The sequence below is a fragment of the Mercenaria mercenaria genome, unplaced genomic scaffold (assembly GCF_021730395.1).
Source record: "Mercenaria mercenaria strain notata unplaced genomic scaffold, MADL_Memer_1 contig_4806, whole genome shotgun sequence".
In the NCBI taxonomy this organism is placed as follows: Eukaryota; Metazoa; Mollusca; class Bivalvia; order Venerida; family Veneridae; genus Mercenaria; species Mercenaria mercenaria.
This window is the reverse complement of record NW_026463064.1, coordinates 15,798-43,745: the sequence shown is the minus strand read 5'-3', so window position 1 is coordinate 43,745 and position 27,948 is coordinate 15,798. Positions and strand designations below refer to the sequence as shown.

The 27,948-nt window shown below is 36.3% G+C and overlaps 1 protein-coding gene across 1 annotated transcript in view; it reads right to left on the bottom strand.

The window, feature by feature from the left end:
* LOC128554183 (uncharacterized) overlaps positions 1-27,948 on the bottom strand; it is a gene marked incomplete at its 3' end in the record, with an annotated part of 54,489 nt that overhangs the window by 16,334 nt on the left and 10,207 nt on the right. Inside the window, exon 2 of the mRNA XM_053535430.1 lies at positions 1,164-1,451. Coding sequence (XP_053391405.1) covers positions 1,164-1,451 — 288 coding nt within the window. The remainder of the gene's footprint in view (positions 1-1,163; positions 1,452-27,948) is intronic.

Here is a 27,948-nt window from a genome sequence, read left to right as displayed (position 1 = left end):
CATCAAGGTGAACATTCTGACCAATTTTCATGAAGATCCATTGAGAAATATGGCCTCTAGAGAGGTCACAAGGTTTTTCTATTTTTAGACCTACTGACCTAGTTTTTGACCCCATGTGACCCAGTTTCGAACTTGACCTAGATATCATCAAGGTGAACATTCTGACCACTACTCGTGAAGATCTCATGAAAAATATGGCCTCTAGAGAGAGATCACAAGGTTTTTCTATTTTTAGATCTACTGACCTAGTTTTTGAACCCACGTGACCCAGTTTCAAACCTGACCTAGGTATCATCAAGGTGAACATTCTGACCAATTTTCATGAAGATCTCTTGAAAAATATGGCCTCTAAAGAGGTCACAAGGTTTTTCTATTTTTGGATCTACTGACCTAGTTATTGACCGCACGTGACCCAGTTTCGAACTTGACATAGATATCATCAAGGTGATCATTCTGACCAATTTTCATGAAGATCCATTGAGAAATATGGCCTCTAGAGAGGTCACAAGGTTTTTCTATTTTTAGACCTACTGACCTAGTTTTTGACCCCACGTAACCCAGTTTCGAACTTGACCTAGATATCATCAAAGTGAACATTCTGACCAATATTCATGAAGATATCATGAAAAATATGGCCTCTAGAGAGGTCACAAGGTTTTTCTATTTTTAGATCTACTGACCTAGTTTTTGAACCCACATGACCCAGTTTCGAACTTGACCTAGATATCATCAAGATGAACATTCTGACCAACTTTCATAAAGATCCCATGAAAAATGTGACCTCTAGAGTGGTCACAAGCAAAAGTTTACGCACAGACACACGGACGACGGACGCCACATGATCACAAAAGCTCACCTTGTCACTTTGTGACAGGTGAGCTAAAAAAACATGAGGTATGGAATCAAAATCTGCATAGTCAATCCATGAAATTTAATCAATCCATAAAATTCAATCCCAACGAACAAGTAAAATTCCAATTCATTTTATGTTCAAAAGTTGAAATCCACAAATTCATATCCCCATGAATTTGCGGTTCTGACCAAAACCACGAAATTTCATGCACACGAAATAAAATGAGTTCACAGTTACTATACTGTATTCCACTGTTTGCAATAACAGAAAGGTATTATAAACATTGGATTACATAAATATTACAACATACATTCTATCTCTAGATTTAGTGTGCTGGAATCCACAAATCCATGGTTGCAAATATAGCTTCCTTCATCATCAGCAACAAGGTTACTGATAATAAGCTTGAAAGTAGTTCCATCAATTCCCTCACTGTACTTCCCACTTGTTGATACCTCTCCACTTTGGTCAAAGATAAGAACTCCATCTTTAGTCCACCTGTATCCATTTCCAGAAGTATAAGTGGGATCACTGCATTTGAGGGTCGCAACAGAAGAATAGTTGCTTGGAGTATCATCAACAGATAAAACTGGAGCCCCTGAAAATATTTCAAATAGCATTACAGTGAAAACTTCATATCTTGAATTAACATGTCAGGCCAGCATTTTTTAATTTTCTGGTTTATGGAAGCACCGCCCCTAATTTTTGACAAAACAATATAAGTCATTTTCAGTAAATTTATTTTCATTTGTATCATAGCTCGGTGATTTTTCTTAACAAATTTGGTGCATGTAAATCATATACACTGAGTACAGGGTGCGGTAACTAAAAGTGTGCAGGTATTTAATACCCGCATGCTAGTTACCGCACTGCTGGATAGGAAAGTATGCCAGCGTGTCTGGAACAGTAGACAGCGAAGTGTATTTTATTGATTTTCTGCTCTCGCATTGGTTTATTTTACCTGGGCTTTACACATTCACTCACTTGAACTGCTGTTTATGGCAATGTGGAATGCCTACAACTACCATATATGTATGGCTATGATACAAAACAGAAAGAACATTAAAACTCTCGGGTAAACGATTTATACTCGGGGGCTATGCCCCCTCGTACAAATCGTTTGCCCTCGAGTTTCAATGCTCTTTCTATTACTTTACCCACCGACCATCAATAATTGGTACTGCCAAAAATAAAAGTTTAACAGTATGGTAGAGAGATTTTAATCAGGATCAGCAGACGCATGAAAAATGGTGGCCTGCATGAACAAAATGATGAATGTAAATTAGTGTGAAATTAATAGGAAAATACATAAGATAATAGAAATATATCTTTGGAAGAAGTTGGCAGAGATAACATATCATAACAAGTATTGTAAACAATTTGGATACGAGTAGAAATTAGAGAAGCCAAAGCTAACATTAGGAATACTCACGTAAAACTATGATGAAAGGCCTGAAGGGCCTGAGAGTAAGCTAATAATTGATGTACTGGTAGTACAGTCTACCAGTTTCAGTTTGTTTTTAGTTTTTTTCCCCAACAGAACAGAGATTTTGTTACAATAGATGAAATGAACATTCAATCGATGTCTAGTAAAACTTTGATTGACATTATACAAGTATTTAAACCCAATATATTTCTCTAAAATTGAAGAGTGGTTCGCAAAAATAACAAGAGCGCCGCCAAGCGGGGCAATATATGCCCGAAGGTTTACATCATAGGATGGGAGCAAAATTTTAAGAACTTGACTGTTGTAGCCCCAAAGGACTGGAACAACAAAAGGAAAACTTCAAAAAACAAAGCTAAGTCCACAAAAAAAAATTCAAAGTCTACAAAAAAATCCTTATCAGGTACAGGTATGTAAAAATACACCTTAAAATTGGAGGTACCATCCATGTTGTACCACAGAAAAGTGGTCTCGGTTTTTCCCTACGGCCAATAATAAAAAAGTTTCAAAATAAGCTATTTATAGTAACATAAAAGGGAAGTAATTCAAAAAAAAAATTTATTGTAAGTACAAACAAGAGGGCCAAGATGGCCCTAGGTCGCTCACCTAAGAAACACACCATAACAGTGTAAAACATGTTTGACCTAGTGATTTCATGGAAACAAATATTCTGACCAATTTTCATTAAGATTGGACCAAAAAATTGGTCTCTTGTGATAAAACAAGCGTTTTCTTAGATTATGATATGACCTAGTTTTTGACCCTAGATGACCCATGTTCAAACTCGACCTAGATTTTATCAAGGCAACCATTCTGACCAAAATTCATGAAGATCAATTGAAAAATACAGCCTCTATCACATATACAAGTTTTTTCTTTGATTTGACCAAGTGACCTAGTTTTTGACCTCAGATGACCCATATTCAAATTCGACCTAGATTTCATTAAGACAATCATCCTGACCAAATTTCATAAAAATCAATTGAAAAAAACAGTCTCTATCGCATACACAAGATTTTTCTTTAATTTGATCTAGTGACCTAGTTTTTGACCTCAGATAATCCATATTCAAACTCGACCTAGATTTCATCAAGGCAATCACTCTGACCAAATTTCATGAAGATCAATTGAAAACTACATCCTCTATTGCACACACAATGTTTTTCTTCGATTTGACCTAGTGACCTAGTTTTTAATCCCAGATGACCCATTTTCGAACTCGGCCTAGATTTCATCAAGGTAATCATTCTGACCAAAATTCATGAAGATCAATTGAAAAATACCGCCTCTATCGCATACACAAGGTTTTTCTTTGATTTGACCTAGTGACCTAGTTTTTGACCCAAGATGACCCATTTTCGAACTCGGCCTAGACTTCATCAAGGCAATCATTCTGACCAATATTCATGAAGATCAATTGAAAAATACAGCCTCTATCGCATACACAAGGTTTTTCTTTGATTTGACCTAGTGACCTAGTTTTTGACCCGAGATGACCCATTTTTGAACTCGGCCTAGATTTCATCAAGGCTATCATTCTGGCCAATATTCATGAAGAATAATTGAAAAATACAGCCTCTATCGCATACACAAGGTTTTTCTTTGATTTGACCTAGTGACCTAGTTTTTGATCCGAGATGACCCATTTTCGAACACGGCCTAGATTTCATCAAGGCAATCATTCTGACCAATATTCATGAAGATCAATTGAAAAATACAGCCTCTATTGCATACACAAGGTTTTTCTTTGATTTGACCTAGTGACCTAGTTTTTGACCCGAGATGACCCATTTTAGAACTCGGCCTAGATTTCATCAAGGTTATCTTTCTGACCAATATTCATGAAGATTAGTTGAAAAATACAGCCTCTATCGCATACACAAGGTTTTTCTTTGATTTGACCTAGTGACCTCGTTTTTGACCCGAGATGATCCATTTTCAAACTCGGCCTAGATTTCATCAAGGTTATCATTCTGACCAATATTCATGAAGATTAATTGAAAAATACAGCCTCTATCGCATACACAAGCTAAATGTTGACAGACGACGGACGACAGACGACGGACGACAGACGCCGGACATTGAGCGATCAGAAAAACTCACCTGAGCATTGCTCAGGTGAGCTAAAAAGAGATCTGCAAAATAAAAACAAAAGCACTGCAATGCAGAGCAATATACACAAAGCAAAGTCATATATGACCTTTGACCCTTAAGTGTGACCTTGACCTTGAAGCGAGTCATCCGGAACATGCGCTCTGCACATCGTTGCAATGTGGTGAACATTTCTGCCAAGTTTCTTTGAAATCCTTCCAGCAGTTCAAGAGTTACAGAGCGGACACGAAACAAACTGATATGACTTTTGACCCCTAAGTGTGACCTTGACCTTGAAGCAAGTCATCCGGAACATGCGCTCTACATGTCGTCTTGGTGTGGTGAACATTTGTGTCAAGTTTCTTTGAAATCCTTCAAGGGGTTCAAGAGTTACAGAGCGGACACGAAACAAACTGATATGACCTTTGACTCCTAAGTGTGACCTTGACCTTGAAGCGTGACATCCAAAACATGCGCTCTGCACATTGTCTCGGTGTGGTGAACATTTGTGTAAGTTTCCTTGAAATCCTTCAAGGAGTTACAGAGCGAACATGAAATTGCTAACGGACAGACGGACGGACGGACAGACAGACAGACGGACACCAGCGTCATAACATAATACGTCCCTTCGGGCGTATAAAAATGTTGAAAGTACAAACTACAGTTTGTCAGCTGACACTGAGATACAGCCCATGACTATATATATTTTTCCAGTAAACATTTGCCTCTAGCATTACCAAAACAGGCAATTATCGGCTGGTATATATTCGCACATGATAAAATTTGAATATGACAATTTATATATTGAAATTTTATAGCGTGGATTGCCACATACAATTTGTAACGGATGGACGAAAGAACTGTTTAGATATTTTACAGATAACGGGCCTGGCAATAACCGTGTCATACATTAGATATTGTTCAATCATATTATAAGTGATGTGAATTTAAAGTATACTTACTTTTGCATTTAAAGATATGTAAATGTTGCTGAGTGTCAATATAATAGTGTCATGAATGTTTACACTGACAGGAAAATTGCGCATTCGAAACTAAGGGAAGTTACTCGGACTAGCTACCAATTTCGGAAAAGAAAACCGATATTAATGCAGTTCATTTTTAGTTAAAACCATCATTTATTCTATTTCAGACCTGTTAACCCCTTCAAAACCATGTCAGTAGTCCCCAAGTCCATGCACTTTCAATTATCCATGTAGACAGACAAGCCCAGACAGGGCTGAAAAATATTAGTCTACTAGGCAATGTTACATATCAAATATCTAAGATCTAGGCCTTCTGGTTTATTTTTAGCAAATTTATGAAGATTTCCCTATGTACAATTAAGTGAACCCTGGGGTGGGGGTCAATTTTGACCCTGGTGGGGTCAAGATTTGAACAAATTTTGTAGAGGTCCTTTAAGCAAAGCTACATGTCAAATATCTAAGCTCTAGGCCTTCTGGTTTATTTTTAGAACATTTTGAAGATTTTTCTATGTACAATCAAGTAACCAAAAGGGGCGGGGTCAATTTGACCCCGGGGCTCATGATCTGAACAAATTTTGTAGAAGTCCGCTAGGCAATGCTACGTATCAAATAGCTAAGATCTAGGCCTTCAGGTATTTTTTAAGAAAATTTTTGAAGATTTTCCTATATAAAATCAAGTGAACCCTGGGGTGGGGGTCAACTTTGACCCCGGGGGTCATGATTTGAACAAATTTTGTAGAGGTCCACTAGGCAATGCTACATGTCAAATATCTAAGCTCTAGGCCTTCTGGTTTATTTTAAGAAAATTTTGAAGATTTTTCTATGTACAATCAAGTAACCCAAAGGGGCGGGGTCAATTTGACCCCGGGGGTCATGATTTGAACAAATTTTGTAGAAGTCTGCTAGGCAATGCTACATATCAAATAGCTAAGATCTAGGTCTTCTGATTTATTTTATGAAAATTTTTGAAGATTTTCCTATATAAAATCAAGTGAACCCTGGGGTGGGGGTCAATTTTGACCCCGGGGGTCATGATTTGAACAAAGTTTGTAGAGGTCCACTAGGCAATGCTACATGTCAACAGGGGTTCCATTTGACCTGGGACCCCGGGTCCGGACCCGGGAGATTTTCAAAAGACGCTCCAAGGACCAGGCACGATACTTGCGTGTCCTTCGGGACCCGGGGGCATTTTCCTTTGATAATCCTTTCTCTTATCATTCATTTCCTTCAGTAAAACTATTTCCACGATAGACTCGTGTATTCAAAATAAGCACTCGCAGTCATGCCCTCCTGCCTTTGATCTTCTGCTAAATCCCGCACTTTCTCATGTAGACATGCCTCGTTGATTTTTTTATCAGCAAGTTACGTCACGGCTAGTGCACATAGGTAACAAGAATCAATGAAGTGTTGAAATTAATTGATAAAGCGTATTGGATCCTGTGTACTGTCAAAAAAGGCGCCAATTATTGAATTATCATAAGCAGCTGATAACCGAGCATGTGAAAAGTGCCCTGCGGGATTTTTTCATGCCAACTTTAAATTAGAACATTGTTTAGTTATCATATCGTAATTTCAACAAGAAACTTCACAAATTTTGATCAATTTCGAAAGCAAAAACAAGTTTAGAATATCCGTTCACGAGTCTAATTACACGCGATGGCATATGCATATTTCCAAAATTCCTTAAAAAAACTGACTTTCAATGCAGTTTTTAATGATAAGTAACATCATTATTTGAGGAACTATCTCTGATTTAGCTTAGATGACCAAGTAAACTGAGCAAAAACTACTTTCCGATGACATTCCAAAAGTGTACCAGTATCCGGATAGAACATTTTGGATACATTTTTTAGAGTGTTATAGCACTGTACTGTTATTAAAAATTAAATGAAATATTGAAGAAAAACCTAATCAAAATAACATGAATTTTGATAAATATTAGTTTACAATATGAGACTATGTGACCTGGAACTGACATTTTTATTATGCTGTAACATGATCTTGGGTTTATTGTTTTCTTAGGTAAAGATCTACGTATTACTAAATAAAACAAGAGGGCCATGATGGCCCTATATTGCTCACCTGTTATCATTGCACTTGAGGACAAGAAGGCCCTCAGAAAAAATATCTAAAGGGAAGAAATTTAACCAAGAAGAAAAAAAAAATTCTTACAATGTATAGATATATCAAAATACACCTAAAAATTGGAGGTACCATCCATGTTGTACCACAGAAAAGTGGTCTCGGTTTTCCCTACGGCCAATAATAAAAAAGTTACTAAAAATAAGCTATTTATAGTAACGTAAAAGGGAAGTAATTAACAAGAGCTGTCCGTAAGACAGCCAAGCTCGACTATTCGAAATATTGTCCCAGAAGCAGGAAAATATTACCCAAAAAGGTTAAATATTAAAAGAGTTTAAAGTTCAAAAGGGGGCATAATTTGACCAAAATGCATATCAGTTATGGGCCTTGCTGCTATCAACTAGTTTTATAACCCCGAAGGCACATGTGAAGTTTTAATTCAATATCTGCATTAGTTTTGGAGATAGAAACTCGCATGTAAAACTTTAACCAGAATTTTCAAAGTCCAAAAGGGGGCATAATTTGCCCAAAATACATGCCAGAGTTATGGGACTTGACCCAGTGAGGTTGGTAATTAATCTAGAAAAAGAAAAAAAAAGTTTCAAATCTATATGCCTTTTAGTAATAGCTGTATGTACTTGTACGCAAAACTTTAACCAGAATTTGCTAAGTCCAAAAGTGGGCATAATTTGGCCAAAATGAAGGTCAGAGTTATGGGACTTGCAGCTATCAACTAGTTTTATAACCACAAAGACACATGTGAAGTTTCAAATCAATATCTGCATTAGTTTTGGAGATAGTAACTTGCATGTAAAACTTTAACCAAAATTTTCTAAGTCTAAAAGGGGGCATAATTTTCCCAAAATACATGTCAGAGTTATGGGACTTGACCCAGTGAGGTTGGTAATTGATCTAGAAAAAGAAAAAATAAGTTTAAAATCTATATGCCTTTTAGAAATAGCTGTACGTACTTGCACGCAAAACTTTAACCAGAATTTTCTAAGTCCAAAAGGGGGCATAATTTGGCCAAAATGAAGGTCAGAGTTATGGGACTTGCTGCTATCAACTAGTTTTATAACCCCGAAGACACATGTGAAGTTTCAAATTAATATCTGCATCAGTTTTGGAGATAGTAACTTGCATGTAAAACTTTAACCAAAATTTTCTAAGTCCAAAAGGGGGCATAATTTGCTCAAAATACATGTCAGAGTTATGGGACTTGACCCAGAGAGGTTGGTAATTGACCTAGAAAAAGATAAAATAAGTTTCAAAGCTATATGCCTTTAATTGATGGCTGTATGTACTTGCATGCAAAAACTTAACCAAGGTGTGATGCCGACGCCGACGCCGACGCCAGGGTGAGTAGAATAGCTAGACTATTCTTCGAATAGTCGAGCTAAAAAAATATATTGTAAGTGAACAAAAGAAGGATCTGCCAAATAAATCTGTTGAAATAAATGAAATTTCAGAACAGTATCTTCATTAGTTCAAAGATATACCCATTTTAATTTGAAATAAAGGGAGGTAATTTGACATAAAATCAGTCCATAGTTATCTACCCTGATTGTCTCAGTCCAACTAATAACAATAATGAAATTTCAAATAAGTCCTATAAGTACTTACTGATATAAATCCATTTTGATTACAATCAGGGGAGGTAATCATATATAAAATAAGTCTGGAACCTACAATTGGATCTGATTTGTCATGGAATCCAAGATTTATTGTTGTTGAAGATATTTTGGAAGTTTGTATCAAATAAAACCACAAATAAAGTCTCTATATGGCTGCAAAAGCCAAAATAGTCAATTTTGAACCTTTAAGGGGCCATAACTCTAGAACCCATGATGGAATCTGGCCAGTTGAAGAAAGGAAGCAAGATCTTATTGTGATACAAGTTGTGTGCAAGTTTGGTTAAAATCAAATCATAAATGAAGCTGCTATTGTGCAGACAAGGTCAAAATAGCTAATTTTGGCCCTTTCAGGGGCCATAACTCTGGAACCCATTATGGGATCTGGCCGGTTCAAGAAAGGAATCAAGATCTTATGGTGACACAATTTTGTGCAAGTTTGATTAAATTCAAATCATAAATGAAGCTGCTATTGTGCAGACAAGGTCAAAATAGCTAATTCTGGCCCTTTCAGGGGCCATAACTCTGGAACCCATATTGGAATCTGGCCAGTTCAAGAAAGGAACCAAGATCTTATGGCGATACAAGTTGTGTGCCAGTTTGGTAAAAATCAAATAATAGATAAAGCTGCTATTGTGCAGACAAGGTCAAAATAGCTAATTTTGGCCCTTTCAGGGGCCATAACCCTGGAACCCATCATGGGATCTGGCCAGTTCAAGAAAGGAACCGTGATCTTATGGTGATACAAGTTGTGTGCAAGTTTGGTTAAAATAAAATCATAAATGAAACCACTATCGTGCAGACAAGAAATTGTTGACGGACGGATGGACAGACTGACGACGGACGAAGGGTGATCACAAAAGCTCACCTTGTCACTATGTGACAGGTGAGCTAAAAATATAGTCAATTATATGGACGTGTTGGGACAGCACTCCTGTATTTTGGAAAAGGACCCTTCAAAATTTGGGCCCAAGGGTCCTGGGACTCTTGGGTTTTCAGGTCTAGTGGAACTCCTGTTTCAAATATCTAAGCTCTAGGCCTTCTGGTTTATTTTTAGAAAATTTTGAATAGTTTTCTATGTACAATCAAGTAACCCCATGGGACGGGGTCAATTTGACCCCGGGGGTCATGATTTGAATAAATTTCGTAAAAGTCTACTAGGCAATGCTACATGTCAAATATCTAAGATCTAGGCCTTCTGGTTTATTTTTAGAAAATTTTTGAAGATAATTTCCTATATAAAATCAAGTGACCCCTGGGGCGGGGTCAATTGTGACCCCAGGGGTCATGACTTGAACAAATTTTGTAGAGGACCACTATGCAATGCTACATGTCAAATAACTAAGCTCTAGAGCTTCTGGTTTCTGAGAAGAAGATTTTTTTAGATTTTCCCATGTAAAATCAAGTGACCCCTGAGGCAATTCAATTTTGACCCCGGGGTCATGATTTGAACAAACTTGGTAGAGGTCCACCAGGAAATGCTTCACACCAAATATCTAAGCTCTAGGGCTTCTGGTTTTTGAGAAGAAGATTTTTTAAGATTTTCCTTTCGGTTGCCATGGCAACCAGAGTTCTGCATGGAATTCAATTCTTTGAACAATTTTTAAAGAAGACCATCCAAGGAACATCCCTGTGAAGTTTCATCAAAATTGGCCTGTTGGTTTAGGAGGAGATGTTGTTTAAAGGAAAGTTAGGACGGCCGGACGCCGGACGGTGAGCAATCACAATAGCTCACCCCGAGCACTTTGTGCTCAGGTGAGCTAAAAACAGGAAAGTAGGTCAGTAGGTCAAGGTCACAGTCAAGTGACATCATATTACTTGGGGTCATCAGGTAATTATAATTAAACTGTCTTGGAAATAGGATCAGATGATTTTTTTAAGTATTTTTTCCTATACAACTCACATAATAACTAAGTGACCCCAGGGCAGGGCCTCTTTTAACCCCAGGGGCATAATTTGAATAATTTTGGTAGAGGACTACAAAACAATGCATCATATCAAATTTTAAAAGCCTAGGTCATATGGTTTCAGACAAGATTTTTAAAATTTTTTCCTAATAATCTATATAAAACTTGGGACCCCAAGGGCAGGGCCTCTTTTCACCCCAGGGGTACAATTTGAACAATTTTGGTTGAGGACCATAAGACAATGCTACAAACCAAATATCAAAGGTCTAAGTGTTGTGGTTTCAGAGAAGAAGATTTTTAAACATTTTTTTCCTGTATAAGTCTATGTAAAGCTTGGGACCCCCAGGGGTGGGCCATATTTGACCCTAGGGGAATGATTTGAATAATCTTGGTAGAGGACGACTAGATGATGCTACGTACCAAATATCAAAGCCCTAGGCCGTGTGGTTTTGTACAAGAAGATTTTCAAAGTTTTCCTTATATAAGTCTATATAAACCATGACCCCCGGGGCGGGGCCATATTTGACCCCAGGGAGATAATTTGAACAATTTTGGTAGAGGACTACTAGACAATGCATCATACCAAATATCAGAAGCCTAGGTCATATGGTTTCAGACAAGAAGATTTTTAAAGTTTATTCCTATTTAAGTCTATATAAAACTTGGGACCCCCAGGGCAGGGCCTCTTTTCATCCCAGGGGTACAATTTGAACAATTTTGGTTGAAGATCATAAGACAATGCTAACAAACCAAATATCAAAGGTCTAAGAGTTGTGGTTTCAGAGAAGAGGATTTTTAAACTTTTTTTCCTATCGCCTCAGTCACAATCAAATGCATACTTTTTAGGTGCTCCATGTTAAACACCCAAATTTAAAAGTGCATGTTTATATATTCTGTTTTCAGCACTTCAGGAGTTACATATCACTACCCAGTTGCAGGTAAATCTACTTTCAGGTATCTGATGTACATATTAAACGAACGCCATGCTGTCCAATAACAGAAACAAGAGGGTCATGACAACCCTGGATCGCTCACCAGAGTAATATGAGCTACATGTTTCAAATGTCAAACTGATGATTTTCAGAAATTTTTTGGAAGATTTTCTGATGTACAATCAAGTAACCCCTGGGGCGGGGCCAAGTTTACCCCGGGGGTCATGAATGGAACAAACTTTGTAGAAGTCTACTACGCAATGTAACATGTCAAATATCTAAGCTCTAGGCCTTCTGGTTTATTTTTAGAAAATTTTGAAGATTTTTCTATTTACAATCAAGTAACCCCATGGGGTCATGATTTGAACAAATTTTGTAGAAGTCTACTAGGATGTGCTAAATGTCAAATATCTAAGATCTAGTCCTTCTGGTTTATTTTTAGAATTTTTTTTAAGATGTTCCTATGTAAAATCAAGTGACCTCTGGGGTGGGGGTCAATTTTGACCCTGGGGGGTCATGATTTGAACAAATTTTGTAGAGGTCCAATAGGCAATGCTACACATGAAATATCTAAGCTGTAGGCCTTCTGGTTTATTTTTAGAAATTTTTTGAAGATTTTCCAATGTAAAATCAAGTGACCCCTGGGGCGGGGTTAATTTTGACCCCGGGGGTCATGATTTGAACAAATTTTGTAGAGGTCCACTAGGCAATGCTACATGTCAAATATCTAAGCAGTAGGCCTTCTGGTTTATTTTATGAAAATTTTGAAGATTTTTCTATGTACAATCAAGTAACCCCATGGGGCGGGGTCAATTTGACCACGGAGGTCATGATTTGAACAAATTTTGTGGAAGTCTACTAGGCAATGCTACACGTGAAAATCTAAGCTCTAGGCCTTCTGGTTTATTTTTAGAAAATGTTTGAAGATTTTCCTATGTAAAATCAAATGACACCTGGGGCGGGGTCAATTTTGACCCCGGGGTCATGATTTGAACAAATTTGGTAGAGGTCCACTAGACAATTCTTCACACCAAATATCTAAGCTCTAGGGCTTCTGGTTTTTGAGAAGAAGATTTTTAAAGTTTTTCCTTTCTGTTGCCATGGCAACCAGAGTTCTGCATGGAATTCAATTCTTTGAACAAGTTTTAAAGAAAACCATCCAAGGAACATCCCTGTGAAGTTTCATCAAAATTGGCCTGTTGGTTTAGGAGGAGATGTTGTTTAAAGGAAAGTGTGGACGGACGGACGCCAGACAGTGAGCGATCACAATACCTCACCCTGAGCACTTTGTTCTCAGGTGAGCTAAAAAGGCCAAAATTCTGCATTATATTGTTTCACCTAAAAAAATGTGCTTTTTGTCTTTTCATTTGAATTAAAACCTGAACTTGTGCTATTTGGTTTACAGGAAAATTTGTCTTCTTTCAGCTGCAAGTTATTTCAACTGTCTATGTCACCTACAACAGAAGATACGTACTGAAGACTGACATGACCATTTTGTTATATATTTTGCCTTTTTGCTATTCCTCATATCAGATATGTGATTTCATTATGAAATAATTCTTTTTTTACTGTCTTATTTGATTCTGTGTGAACTTCAGTCTACCCTCTTCTGAAAAAAATAGCATTCTTTCAGGTGGAAATTTCTTATCTCCACAAATTTGACTCTGAACGGACAATGATAAATGCGCCAAATTTTTTGTCCTGTCCGTAGACACCTATTTTCCTTGTGAAGGATAAAATATTAGAGTTTAATCACTGTTGGTATGAAAGTTGCTAGGGCAGTGTCTAAGTTGATAAACATTAGACGGAATTAAACTGGGTTATATAGATATAAATAGTTGTGGAATTGCAAAATGTCTTGTCCGTAGACACATGTCTTGTCCGTAGACAATAAAGAAACGAAGGTTTTTTGACAAATATCATTTATAAAATCATACTGGAGCTATTTATCAAGTTTCAATGATACACCACACTTAATGTTTATACTTCTTCCAAATGCAAAATGTCACCCATTTATTCTTGTATGTACAATCTGAATCTCAGAAGTACAATGGATATAGAATATGTTTTAATCTTATACATGACTTATATAAATGTTAAAAGCTATCAAAAAAGGAATAATACATTTCTTTCTAACCCTCCCTTTGTTATGGCAAAAACAAGGCATGCAATGAGGGTGTCTACGTACAAGACATTGCGCAAATACTATTCAATATATTTTGTTTTCAATAAAAACCAGCACTGGACCTTAGAAAAAAATCAAGAGATGTTTGAAATAAATCAAGAGACTCTGAAATGCAAAAAAAAAAAAAACCCAATCTTTTACAAGTTAGTAGTAAAACAGAAAGAATGAGAAGATAGAAGCAAAAACATATAAAAATAACTGAAAGAAGTCAGGCATATAATTCATTCAGACTCACGGACACACACATAGACAGGAGTAAATCAATGTCTCCCACCTGACATGATTAAGCTACTTATTCATGCACTAAATTTATTAATGCACAATCAAAACCAAAGCTGCAGAAGGTCACTTGCTGTTTAGCATTTCATGGCTTTACCAACCTGCTTTGAATAAAAACTGATAAATTCTTATAACAGATAGATGTCAGAGGTATTTTGGTACCTTTTAATGTCACCTTTGACTACAACAATAGGAATAATCAATCATCATATGATATTTGACAACTGTAGACTAAAATCTGCTCCATTTATTGCATGGAAACCATAGCATGTCTGAAGGTCGCCGTAACCTTGACCTTTTATAAACCCATTACCAAAATAGGGACATCTGTTCACCATATGCAATCACCTTATTTTTTAAGTTTGGCTCCTGTTAACCAAAGCATTCTCTGAGTCAATATATTTTTTTGTAACAAAATCCTGTCCTGGTCAAATTATGTTTAACTTCGCGTAGACAACAGGAAATTTTCTTTTGTGCGGTTTGTGCCACCGTGGGCACATTGCACCCAAAGTTTTATGAAATAATAAAAACTAGAGCTATCACTAAAGGTGATGAATGTACCCCCTCCCCGCATGCACTGACACAGTACATTGCAATTTGACGCACACAAGATTGCATAATTATGTGGACTGTATGTATATATAGACTGTATGTATACCGTATAGTAACAAAAAACAAAGTCCCATAACTATGCAGAATATTTATCTAAAAGAATGTAACATGCACCATGCACAACTAGGGTTGGTACTGATCACTTGTGTGAAGTTTCATTAAATTGTGTGCAAGGGTTTGGTAGATTAGGCACGCACAAAATTGCATATGCAGACTGTATGTACATAGTATGTTAACAAGAAACAAAGTCCCATAACTCTGCAATTTTTGTCGCTGAAAGAACCTAACATGCCCCATGCACAACTACTGTTGTTACTGATCACTTGTGTGAAGTTTCATTAAATTGTGTCAAGAGGATGAGGAGAGATGGTGCGCACAAGATTGTGTCTATGTATATAGTATAGTAACAAAAAAACAAAGTCCCATAACTCTGCAAAAAATTTTTTCTGAAAGAACCTAACATGCCCCATGCACAACTACTGTTGTTACTGATCACTTGTGTGAAGTTTTATTAAATTGTGTCAAGGGGATGAGGAGAGATGGTGCGCACAAGATTGTGTCTATGTATATAGTATAGTAACAAAAAAACAAAGTCCCATAACTCTGCAAATTTTTTTTCTAAAAGAACCTAACATGCCCCATGCACAACTACTGTTGGTACTGATCACTTGTGTGAAGTTTCATTAAATTCTGTCAAGGGGATAAGGAGAGATGGTGCGCACAAGATTGTGTCTATGTATATAGTATAGTAACAAAAAAACAAAGTCCCATAACTCTGGAATTTTTTTTTCTAAAAGAACCTAACATGTCCCATGCACAACTACTGTTGGTACTGATCACTTGTGTGAAGTTTCATTAAATTGTGTCAAGTGGATGAGGAGAGATGGTGCGCACAAGATTGTGTCTATGTATATATATAGTATAGTAACAAAAAAACAATGTCCCATAACTCTGCAAAATTTTTTTCTAAAAGAACCTAACGTGCCCCATGCACAACTACTGTTGGTACTGATCACTTGTGTGAAGTTTCATTAAATTCTGTCAAGGGGATAAGGAGAGATGGTGCGCACAAGATTGCGTCTACGGACAGACGGACAGACAGACAGACGGACAGACAGACAGACAGACAGACAACCTGAAACCAGTATACCCCCCCTTACAACTTTGTTGTCGGGGGGTACAATAATAAAAATAGTAAAATTATAAAATATAATAAAACTGAATAAATTTTGTATATAATAATAGTTATATGATTAAGGTTGTATGTGAGTGTGTATGTCATTTAAGAATATTATGTTTCATTTAAAATGTTTGTTTTCAGATGTATTGTATTTTATTCCAAAAGATTTTTATAGAAGTTAATTCTGATTAACTGACAGCTTTGGCAGGAAACCCTTTTATTCTAAAGATCTTTTAACATACAGGAATTAAGCCTTAAGCCAGATTGTCAATTTTACAGCTTGGACACTATCTTTGTTGGTTGAATCTTTTTGATTATTTAATTGATAAGGTGTGAAGCCATAAGGCAATTTTACTGTCCAGCTTTCTTAAGTAATTAGAATATGTTGTGACATTTTTATTGGTCACTTTTTATCTTGTAATTCTGAAATTTTATTGATTATTATTCATTAGAAATTTCATTGGTTATAATATTAAATATTTCATTGGTTGTTATGCTTAAGCTAGAATTTTTACTAAGTAACATAACTTCAGTCTTGGTAAAACGTTTGACAAGAAAGCATTGAAAATTTATTCTTTATCTTCACCAAAAAGGAAAACTTGGAAATTAAATAATTTTGAATGACCTAAGCTAAATTGGCAGGAACAGTAAAAAAACATTTGTGATTGTGATAATGCTAAGGGAACATTTACATTGTTAGAACTTACAATTTCATGTTGGACATTTTACTATATTACAAAATAAAAGGAATTTGAATCAAGAGACATTTCATGGTTGTAACTTCTAAGAGTTCGAATGTCTGCTTCTACACTCTATTCATTGGAAGTAGAGTGGACCCCGTGACCGGACAGCTCTTTGGGCATAGAGACAATACAGGGACTTCCACAGGACCTCAGTTAATTCCCCAAGTAACTACCGGTACCGCCACAGCTCTACCGTAGGTCTTGGTCCCTACTGACAGTGCTTAAGGGGTTACACCTGAGCCCCATCAGTGTTACATGATAAACAAAGTATAAGGGCACGCCACACCCCAGAGACCCAAGGAACGTCCCGGTCGCAGTTGGTGTTGAATGGCCGGGTACTCAGCAGACTGTTGAGATGATCAAGAACATTTCGTGAAGGAAACTTAATTTCGAAGCAGACAATTATTGAAAATTGTGGAATTATTTGAAGACAAAAGGACAGTACAAAAATTCATAATCGAAAATTGGGAAGCATCCAGTCACAATGTTAACAGTGGAAGTTGGAAGTCAATTAGGGTCAGAAGATCAATCCATTCAGGAGACTTAGATGTTTGGTTACACTGAACGACAGCGTTAGCAGGGGAAAAAGCCACGGAAGACAACTTGCAGACATTAACTTAACCGGACACGAAAATTGCGGACAGACTGACAGACCGACAGACGGTTCAAAAACTATATGCCTCCCTTCGGGGGCATAAAAATGCATTCATTCAATATGTGTAAGTATCGTGATACTTATCGCGATAAAACCAAAAGTATTGTGATAGTATCGCGATACATTTTCAGGGGCAATACCCAACTCTAATTCCCACACTCCTTGTTGGGGCCTACTAATTTCTAAAGTAATTAAGAAAATATATATGATAAAATTTATTATTTTTATTCTAATAAAAATTGCACCTGAAGGTCCACATCAGTTTTGGCTAAATTTTTTATATAGGTTAAAAAGTTGGCTATTATTTTTTGGAGGTCAGTGTTAGCCCTGAAGTGCCTTCCGAGCCCCCCCCACCCCCATACCATTAATTCTGGAACTGCCCATCCCTTACGAAATAGTCAAAAAGCCGCGAACATGCTGCGAACATACCTATTCGCAGGAAGTATTCGCGGGATATTCGCTGCTACTGCGATCATGCCGCGATTGGTTTGATACTAGTTCCAGGGATCTTCGCAGGAAGACCGATGATCGCGGCATGTTCGCGAGAAGAACTTAGATGATTATAATTTTTTGGTAAACTGTTACTGAAGAACTTTTATAAAAGCAGGTAATTATAGATCAATTAATTTGCAACATTATCTGTCAGGTCCCAGTACCCGGCTGTACATATTCCAGAGTAATTGTGGAAAATTGCGGACAAATGCAAAACTTCCATGGAAAGTAGGTACTTTCCATGGAATAGCCCGGAAAAGTCACCTGTTATATAACATGTCCAGAGTGATTGCAAATGTTTTCCACGGACATCTCTGGAAATTACTCCAGACATCTGTCAAAATGTTCATGGAATATTCACCAACACTGCGGAAATGTAGCACTTTGAAAAAATTCTGGTCATTTAACTCTAGAAAATAACTCTGTCATTTTCTAAGGGATTTTAAACACATCAGAAAACAATTAGCATCAGACTGGGAATACCATGTGATCAAGCTCAGCCAATTAGATGAACTGATCTTACAGAGTAATTTTCAAAATGTGTAACTGGAAGTCTGATGTTAACAAGTTGTGTAAAAATGAGTGAAAATTTATTATGTGGGGTAATTCAGCTCAAAGTTAATATTGAGGATTCTGGAAATTGCTCAAGTAAGTTTGTTTACATACATGAAACAATACATACATTTGTAATTATGCTAATTAACACATGCATGTATATTTGTACATCAGTCATTATATAGCATAACACAATGAATGCTAAAGTATAACCAAAGGCTTTTTTATAAATAATATGCATATATGAAAACAGATATCTTTAGGTACTTTCTTTGAATGATTTCAGCATTATTTAAGTGTAACTAATCTTTGTTCAAAACTATGTATATGCTTAAAAAATATTCAAATCAGTCACTTTTAACTGGCAAAGATTCATTTTCCTTGTTCATATTGTATCATATAGTGTTTGAAACTGCAAAAGTGATCACATGCAATAAAATTATGTTGCTTGTACTGAAGTGTTATTGTTCACTATACATGTACTGCAAAAATGTCTATAAATCACATTTATTGCTATTGAATAATACTGTCAGCAGAACTTCCTGGACGACTGCGGAATAACTCCGGAAAATTGTTCATGGACGTCCGTGGAATCACTCCGGAAAATTGTCCATGGAAAGTTCTCCGGAAATCCCTGGACATTTTTCTGCAGTTTTCCGCAGTATTCCATATCAAGCTCCGGAAAGTTTGTCCGATTACTCCGGAGTCCGGACTTCCATGGAAATTCAAAGACATTCCATGGAAACTTCTGGAATTTTGACAGCCGGGTATGCAGGCACGTGGCCAGGTGGGGGGCATAATAGATCTACTTTGTTTTGTTGGAAATCTAAAAACATTTGGCCATTTTGCAAATAAATAAACATCTTAAAACTTCAACGTTTTTTTTCATTATATTTGCTTAGAACACAAGAAATGCAGAAAAAGTTAAAAAAATATTTTTGTGTTTTTATTTATTTTATTATTAATATTTATTTGCGAACTTAGTAAATCATTTTTCTACAAATCATGTCATTTTGTATATCAATTTTGAGCAGTTTTTGATAACTTTCTGTTTAGTGAAATTACACATTATTTTTTTTAATTAGAAAAAATTTTTAAATTATGATTGAAAGAAAAGGGTAGAATGAATGAAATTTTATTAACCTTTAGCCTGCTGGCGGCAAGTAATTCTGTCTTTGCGACCAGTGCAGACCAAGATCAAGCTGCACATCCATGCAGTCTGATCATGGTCTGCACTGTTCGCTGTTCAGTCAGTAAATTTTCAGTGAACACTCCTTTGAATAATAAATGGCACTGCCCAAATTGAATGATGGACCAGTTTATTTTAAAAATTTAGCAGGCTAAAAGTTAAAATGTAGTATAACTATTGCTGACAATCATATAATTTGTTTTATTAATTTTTTGTTAAATAAAGTTGATTTTCAAACCACTAGCTTCTTTATTACTGGTGGCTGGTTATACATTGGACTGGTAGATATCAGAGCCAATACACTGAGACCTGGGTATCATACAGAAAAGGGAAGTCCATACACTGTGTCTGTACAATCATACATACATTGAAAAGTCTTGATGAAATGATTAACAAGAGCTGTCTCCATAGGATGACACATGCCCCCGATGGCACTTTGAATGAATAGTTATGGCCGATGTTAGAGTTTAGGACCTTTGACCTACGGACCTGGGTCTTGCGCGTGACAGGTCGTCTTACTGTGCCACACATTCATGCGTAGTTATTTTAAAATCCATGCATGAATGACAAAGATATGGACCGGACACGCCCATCAATGCACTATCATGAACTAGAGATGCTTTTGAGAAAAGCGCATGTCTCCCACAACTGCCCCTTAGATGATGAAAAATGTTAGTTTCTCTAGATGTTTTAGACGAGTGGATCCAATTAGATGGTCTGGATGAGTGGATCCAATCAGTAATTCAAGGGCCATAAATGAAAAGTGCCTGGGCGGATTTGGCTAGTTATCGAACTTGGGTAAGGTCTTATGGCCAAACACATTTTGTTCAAGTTTGGTGAAGATCGGATGAGAAATGTTCGACTTAGAGAGCAGACAAGAGTAAACAGATGGATTTTTTCGGTAATTCAAGGGCTGTAACTCCAAAATGCCTGGACCGATTTGGCTAGTTATCGAACTTGGCCGAGGTCTCATGGTCAAACACATTTTGTTCAAGTTTGGTGAAGATCGGATAAGAAATGTTCGATTAAGAGTGCGGACATGAGTAAAAAGGCCAATTTTTCGATAATTCAAGGGCCGTAACTCCAAAATGCCTGGACTGATTTGGCTAGTTATCGAACTTGGTCGAGGTCTCATGGTCAAACACATTTTGTTCAAGTTTGGTGAAGATCGGATGAGAAATGTTCAATTAAGAGTGCGGATATGAATAAAAAGGCCAATTTTTCGATAATTCAAGGGCCATAACTCCAAAATGCCTGGACCGATTTGGCTAGTTATCGAACTTGGCCGAGGTCTCGTGGTCAAACACGTTTTGTTTAAGTTTGGTGAAGATTGGATGAGAAATATTCAAATTAGAGTGCGGACAAGAGTAAAAAGACTGATTTTTGGTAATTCAAGGGCCATAACTCCAAGACGCCTGGACCGATTTGGCTAGTTATCGAACTTGGCCGAGGTCTTATGGTCAAACACATTTTGTTCAAGTTTGGTGAAAATCGGATGAGAAATGTTCGACTTAGAGTGCGGACAAGCTTTGTGACAGACACACACACAGACAGACAGACAGACTGGAGTAAATCAATATGTCTCCCACACCACTGTGTGGTGGGAGACATAATTACAACCAGATATTCTGGACATGTTTAGAAGGAAATCTGTGTGCATTACAGACAGTTTTCATAAGTGATTCTTAGAGGCTGATAGGAATATATACTTTCTTGTGGTAAATCAGAAAATTTATGTTTAATATCTATATACTCGTATATCTCAGTAAACATAAGGAATTTCGAAAATGAAATAGATATGCTTAACCTTTTGCAGAGCTATCAGATTATCTAAAAAGAAATATAAAACTAGCTTATTTTGACAATTTCTAAGCTTAATTCATAAGTCTGATAAGGCCAAGTGCAAATAAAGTGTGACATTGGGGTCCAAAAATGAACTGCTGTTAAGACATGTTTAGCTAGTTCTATTTTAAAGGACATATATCGAAAAGCGCAGAAAGTATACCTTTTTTCTAAACAGATGCTGCTTTCTTAAAAATATATGGATTTTATATAGGACTAAAATGATATTTTTTTCAGTTCATAAAGCATTGTTAACCTAGCAAAATATTATGTGAACCATTATGTTTGCCAAAATTTGTTCTTTATACATTAGGCAAGAGCATGTGACAAACTTTCAAGCTATATTCAATGCACTCTTGAAAAGATATGGCAAATTAATGCCAGGGAAAGTAACAACATAAAGAAACATACCTTAAATTATTTTTTTCTTAGATGGTAATGGAACATTTAGTTAAAATAACCATTTCAAATTAAAGCTATATCAAACTCCTTTCAAATAAAACCAACCTGGCTTTGATATTCAAAGTCGTTACCGAGCAACGTCCAAACCAAAAATTTCTGTTCTACCGTTATGGTTGGAACATATTACACTACTTGATAAAAAGACTGAAAAATAGATCTTAACAAGCAACACTTTGTGCTTCATTTCACCATTAAACTAACAAAAGATGTTCAAACTCTTCAAAAAACACTGAAAATGTTGTTAAACAACAATGTAATTTATGGCACAAGTCTTTTTATAAAATGTTAATTGTCAGACACCATTCAAAATAACAATAAATGCCTGATTCACACATCATAATTCTAGCTTAGTGCATCACAGTACTTAACAAGATCATTTCTTGATCAAAACAACTGCTCAAAAATAAGTCAAAAATTAACACAGTTAAGCTTTTAAGGCACAGTATATACCGTTATGGTTGGGACAAAAAGTTGAATGATGTTTAAGTTTTCCAGAAAAAACTTATGGAAGCTTGACAACACCTGCTACATAAATGAACTGTGTTAAATGACTTTAAAGACTATTTTGCAGATCAAATAAGATCCTTACAGGTGTTATTTTCAATAAGAGCTGTCTGTAAGACAGCCAATGCTCCACTATTCGAATTGTTGTCCAAGAAGTAGGAATATTACCATAAAAGTTAAGATATCTATAGAGTTTCAATCCTGAGTATCTGCATTAGTTTTGGAGTTTTCATGCAGAACTTTGACCAGGATTTTCAGAGTCAAAAAAGGGGCATAATTTGGCCAAAATGCATGTCAGAGTTATGGGACGTGATGGTATCACCTAGTTTTATAACCCAAAAGACACAAGTGAAGTTTCAATTCAATATCTGCATTAGTTATTGAGATAATAACTTGCATGCAAAACTTTATCCAGGATTTTCAAAGTCCAAAAGGGGGCATAATTTGGCCAAAATGCAAGTCAGAGTTATGGGGCTTTTACCCAGTGAGATTGTAAATATCAACCTAAAACAAGAGGGCCAAGATGGCCCTAGGTCGCTCACCTGAGAAACACACCATAACACACTATAACAGTGTAAACATGTTTCACCTAGTGATTTCATGGAAAAATATATTCTGACCAATTATCATTAAAATTGGAGCATAAATAAGTATTTTCTTTGATTTGATCTAGTGACCTAGTTTTTGACCCCAGATGACCCATATTCGAACTTGACCTAGATTTCATCAAGGCTATCATTCTGACCAAATTTCATGAAGATCAGTTGAAAAATATAGCTTCTATCACATACACAAAGTTTTTCTTTGATTTGACCTAGTGACCTGCTTTTTGATCTTAGATGACCCATATTCGAATCTGATCTAGATTTCATCAAGATAATCATTCTGGCTTAATTTCAGGAAGATCAGTTGGAAAATATAGCCTCTATCGCATATACAAGCTTTTCCTTTGATTTGACCTAGTGACCTACTCTTTCACCCCAGAAGCCCCATATTCGAAACTGACCTAGATTTTATCAAGGCAATCATTCTGACCAAATTTCATGAAGACCAATTGAAAAATACAGCCTCTATTACATACACAAGGTTTTTCTTTGATTTGACCTAGTGACCTAGTTTTTGACCCCAGACTACCCATATTGGAATGTGACCTAGATTTCATCAAGGCAACCACTCAGACAAAATTTCATTAAGATCAGCTGAAAATTTTTTGCCTTTATTGCATACACAAGGTTTTTCTTTGATTTGACCTAGTGACTTTTTTTGACCCGAGATGACCCATTTTCGAACTCGGCCTAGATTTCATCAAGGCAATCATTCTGACCAATATTCATGAAGATCAATTGAAAAATACAGCCTCTATCGCATACACAAGGTTTTTCTTTGATTTGACCTAGTGACCTAGTTTTTGACCCGAGGTGACACATTTTCGAATTCGGCCTAGATTTCATCAAGGCAATCATTCTGACCAATATTCATGAAGATCAATTGAAAAATACAGCCTCTATCGCATACACAAGGTTTTTCTTTGATTTGACCTAGTGACCTAGTTTTTGACCCCAGATGACCCATTTTCGAACTTGGCCTAGATTTCATCAAGGTTATCATTCTGACCAATATTCATGAAGATCAATTGAAAAATACAGCCTCTATCGCATACACAAGCTAAATGTTGACAGACAGACGACAGACAGACGACGGACATCAAGCGATCAGAAAAACTCACCTGAGCATTGCCAAGATGGCCCTAGGTCGCTCACCTGAGAAACGCACCACAATACACCATAACAGTGTAAACATGTTTGACCTAGTGATTTCATGGAAAAAAATATTCTGACCAATTATCATTAAAATTGGAGCAAAAACAAGTATTTTCTTTGATCTGACCTAGTGACCTAGTTTTTGACCCCAGATGACCCATATTCGAACTTGATCTAGATTTCACCAAGGCTATCATTCTGACCAAATTTCATGAAGATCAATTGAAAAATACAGCCTCTATTGCATACACAAGATTTTTCTTTGATTTGACCTAGTGACCTAGTTTTTGAACCCAGATGACCCATATTCAAATTCTACCTAGATTTCATCAAGGCAATCATTCTGACACTTTCAGGAAGATCAATTGAAAAAAAAACAGCATCTATCGAATACACAAGGTTTTCCTTTGATTTGACCTAGTGACCTACATTTTGACCCCCTGATGACCCATATTCGAACTTGACCTAGATTTCATCAAGGCAATCATTCTGACCAAATTTCATGAAGATCAATTGAAAAATACAGCCTCTATTGCATACACAAGGTTTTTCTTTGATTTGACCTAGTGACCTATTTTTTTATCCCAGATGACCAATAATCAAACTCAACCTAGATTTTATCAAGGCAATCATTCTGACCAAATTTCATAAAGATCAATTGAATAATACAGCCTCTATCGCATACACAAGGTTTTTCTTTGATTTGACCTAGTGACCTAATTTTTAAACCAAAATGACCCATATTCAAACTTGACCTAGATTTCATCAAGGCAATCGTTCTGACTTAATTTCATGAAGATCAATTGAAAAATATAGCCTCTATCGAATACACAATGTTTTTCTTTGATTTGACCTAATGACCTACTTTTTGACCCCAGATGACCCATATTCAAAATTGACCTAGATTTCATCAAGGCAATCATTCTGACTAAAATTCATAAAGATTAATTGAAAAATACAGCCTCTATCGCATACACAAGGTTTTTCTTTGATTTGACCTAGTGACCTAGTTTTTGAACCCGAGATGACCCATTTTCGAACTCGGCCTAGATTTCATCAAGGTTATCATTCTGACCAAAATTCATTAAGATTTATTGAAAAATACAGCCTCTGTCGCATACACAAGGTTTTTCTTTGATTTGACTTAGTGAGCTAGTTTTTGACCCCAGATGACCCATTTTCGAACTCGGCCTAGACTTCATCAAGGTAATCATCCTGACCATAATTCATGAAGATTAACTGAAAAATACAGTCTCTATCGCATACACAAGGTTTTTCTTTGATTTGACCTAGTGACCTAGTTTTTGATCCCAGATGACCCATTTTCGAACTCGGCCTAGATTTCAATAAGGTAATCATTCTGACCAAATTTCATGAAGATCAGTTGAAAAATACAGCCTCTATCGCATACACAAGCTAAATGTTGACGGACAGACAGACGACAGACAGACAGACGCCGGACATCGAGTGATCAGAAAAACTCACCTGAGCATTGCTCAGGTGAGCTAAAAAGCTAAAAAGAAAAGATAAGTCTCAAATCTGTATCTTTTAAGTAATAGCTATATGTACTTGCACGCAAAACTTTAACCAGGATTTTCTAAGTCCAAAAGGGGGGAATAATTTGGCCAAAATGCTTGTCAGAGTTATCGGATTTGATGCTATCAATTAAGATTTATAACCCCGAAGACGCATGAGAAGTTTCAATTCAATATCTGCATTAGTTCGGAGACAATAACTTGCATGCAAAACGTCAACCAGGATTTTCTAAGTCCAAAAGGGGGCATAATTTGGCCAAAATTCAAGTCAGAGTTATGGAATCTGACCCAGTGAGGGTGTAAATTGACTTAGAAAAAGAAAATATGCTTTAAAGTAATAGCTATACGTACTTGCATGAAAAACTTAAAACCAGGATTTTTCAAGTCCAAAAGGTGCATAATTTGGCCAAAATGCAAGTCAAAATTATGGGACTTGATGCCATCATATAGTTTAAAACTGGGTATAATTTATGTCCAAGTTATGTGACTTGACCAAGTGCAGTTGTTAATTGACCTATAAAAAGAAAAAATAAGTTTCAAAGCATATAGCTTAGCTATATTCCTTTAAATGACAACCATATGTATTTGCATGCAAAACTTTTACCAAGCTGTGACACAGACAACAGGGCGAGTAGAATAGCACAATAGTCGAGCTAAAAACAAGCACCTCTTTGCAAAATGAAGACACTGTCCATCAAAGTCATAATCTTCTAAAACTTTGATAACTAACAATTTACTCTGAACAAACAGAATCAGGGCACTCGTTTGGCTGTTTCTGGGGCCGAATATGGGTACCATTCCCCTCATAAAATAATGTGGTTTTTTTCCCTTCATTGGAAGAAAATTCCCCTGATAACAGGTTGTTTGACACAACTAGATATAAACCCTCTTTCAAGTTATATTTTAGTGCCTCTAAGGAATAGAACTGCTGCAATATAGTTACATTAGTTAAAAACGATTGAAAACAGTATCAGTAAGTGTGAAAAGTAGTAACATATATAATTATGGCTAAAAACTTCCCCATTTTGTCTTAAAACGACAGAAAATTCCCCTTTCTAAAGGTATGGGTACCTGTCCCCAAAAGTTGTCTAGTGCCCTGAGAATACCAACAGATTTATAAATGGACTGTTTTCAAATGCAATGCATGTTTCTTGTGTATTGTACATGAAAGCAATTAACTTGTCTATTTCATGTATTAATTTTAATCTGTTGCGGTGTTCTACATGTAATACCCAATATTTGCTGAGCATTAAATTTGCTTCCACAGTGGAATACTATAGACTGATTCTTAGAACATGCACATGTACACTTAGTCTACTCTTTAAGTCTACTTAAGCACAAGTTAATTTCACTTTGTTTGAAAAGCATTATCAGGCCCTGACCAGGAACCAGTTCTGGACTAGAAAGTTTCATTATCTCATTGTTTTTCCATTTGTCACGATATGTTTTTCTTCTTAGCTCCTGTTGGATCCTTTGCTTTCTTTTAGTTTAGAATCTACATTTTTGGCTTTTTTGTGAGTTATTGGACCTTAAGCACCTTCCAAAGTTCAATTTTAGAACTTATTTTTCCATCTTAGTCTGAAACAGCAACCCAACACCACATATTGACTAGCATAGAAAACATTTGAAAATTTTGTCCCAACCATAACGGTAGCTGTCTGCATTGAATAAGCTTTCCAAAACATGGTTTTAACATAGACAGTAACATGAAATATCTATTTCTTATGCAGAATTGCTGAATGTAACATAAACTAAGCTTTAAACAAGCATGTGGCTTGTAGCTTTGAGATTGCACATTATCCTCTTGAATAAACATTTAACAATCACAATAAAAGTGAAAATTATTTAACATTTCCATTATTCTGACTGGCCTGTGTCACTTAAACAACTATAAAATAACTAAATAAAATACTGATTTCATTGTAAAATATGAAGCATGAATGTTAGTGGTGAAAAATATAACCGTTATGGTTGGGACAAAACTGTTATGGTTGGGACATTAAGTTTTCTTCCTCCTAGGACTTTCCCATAT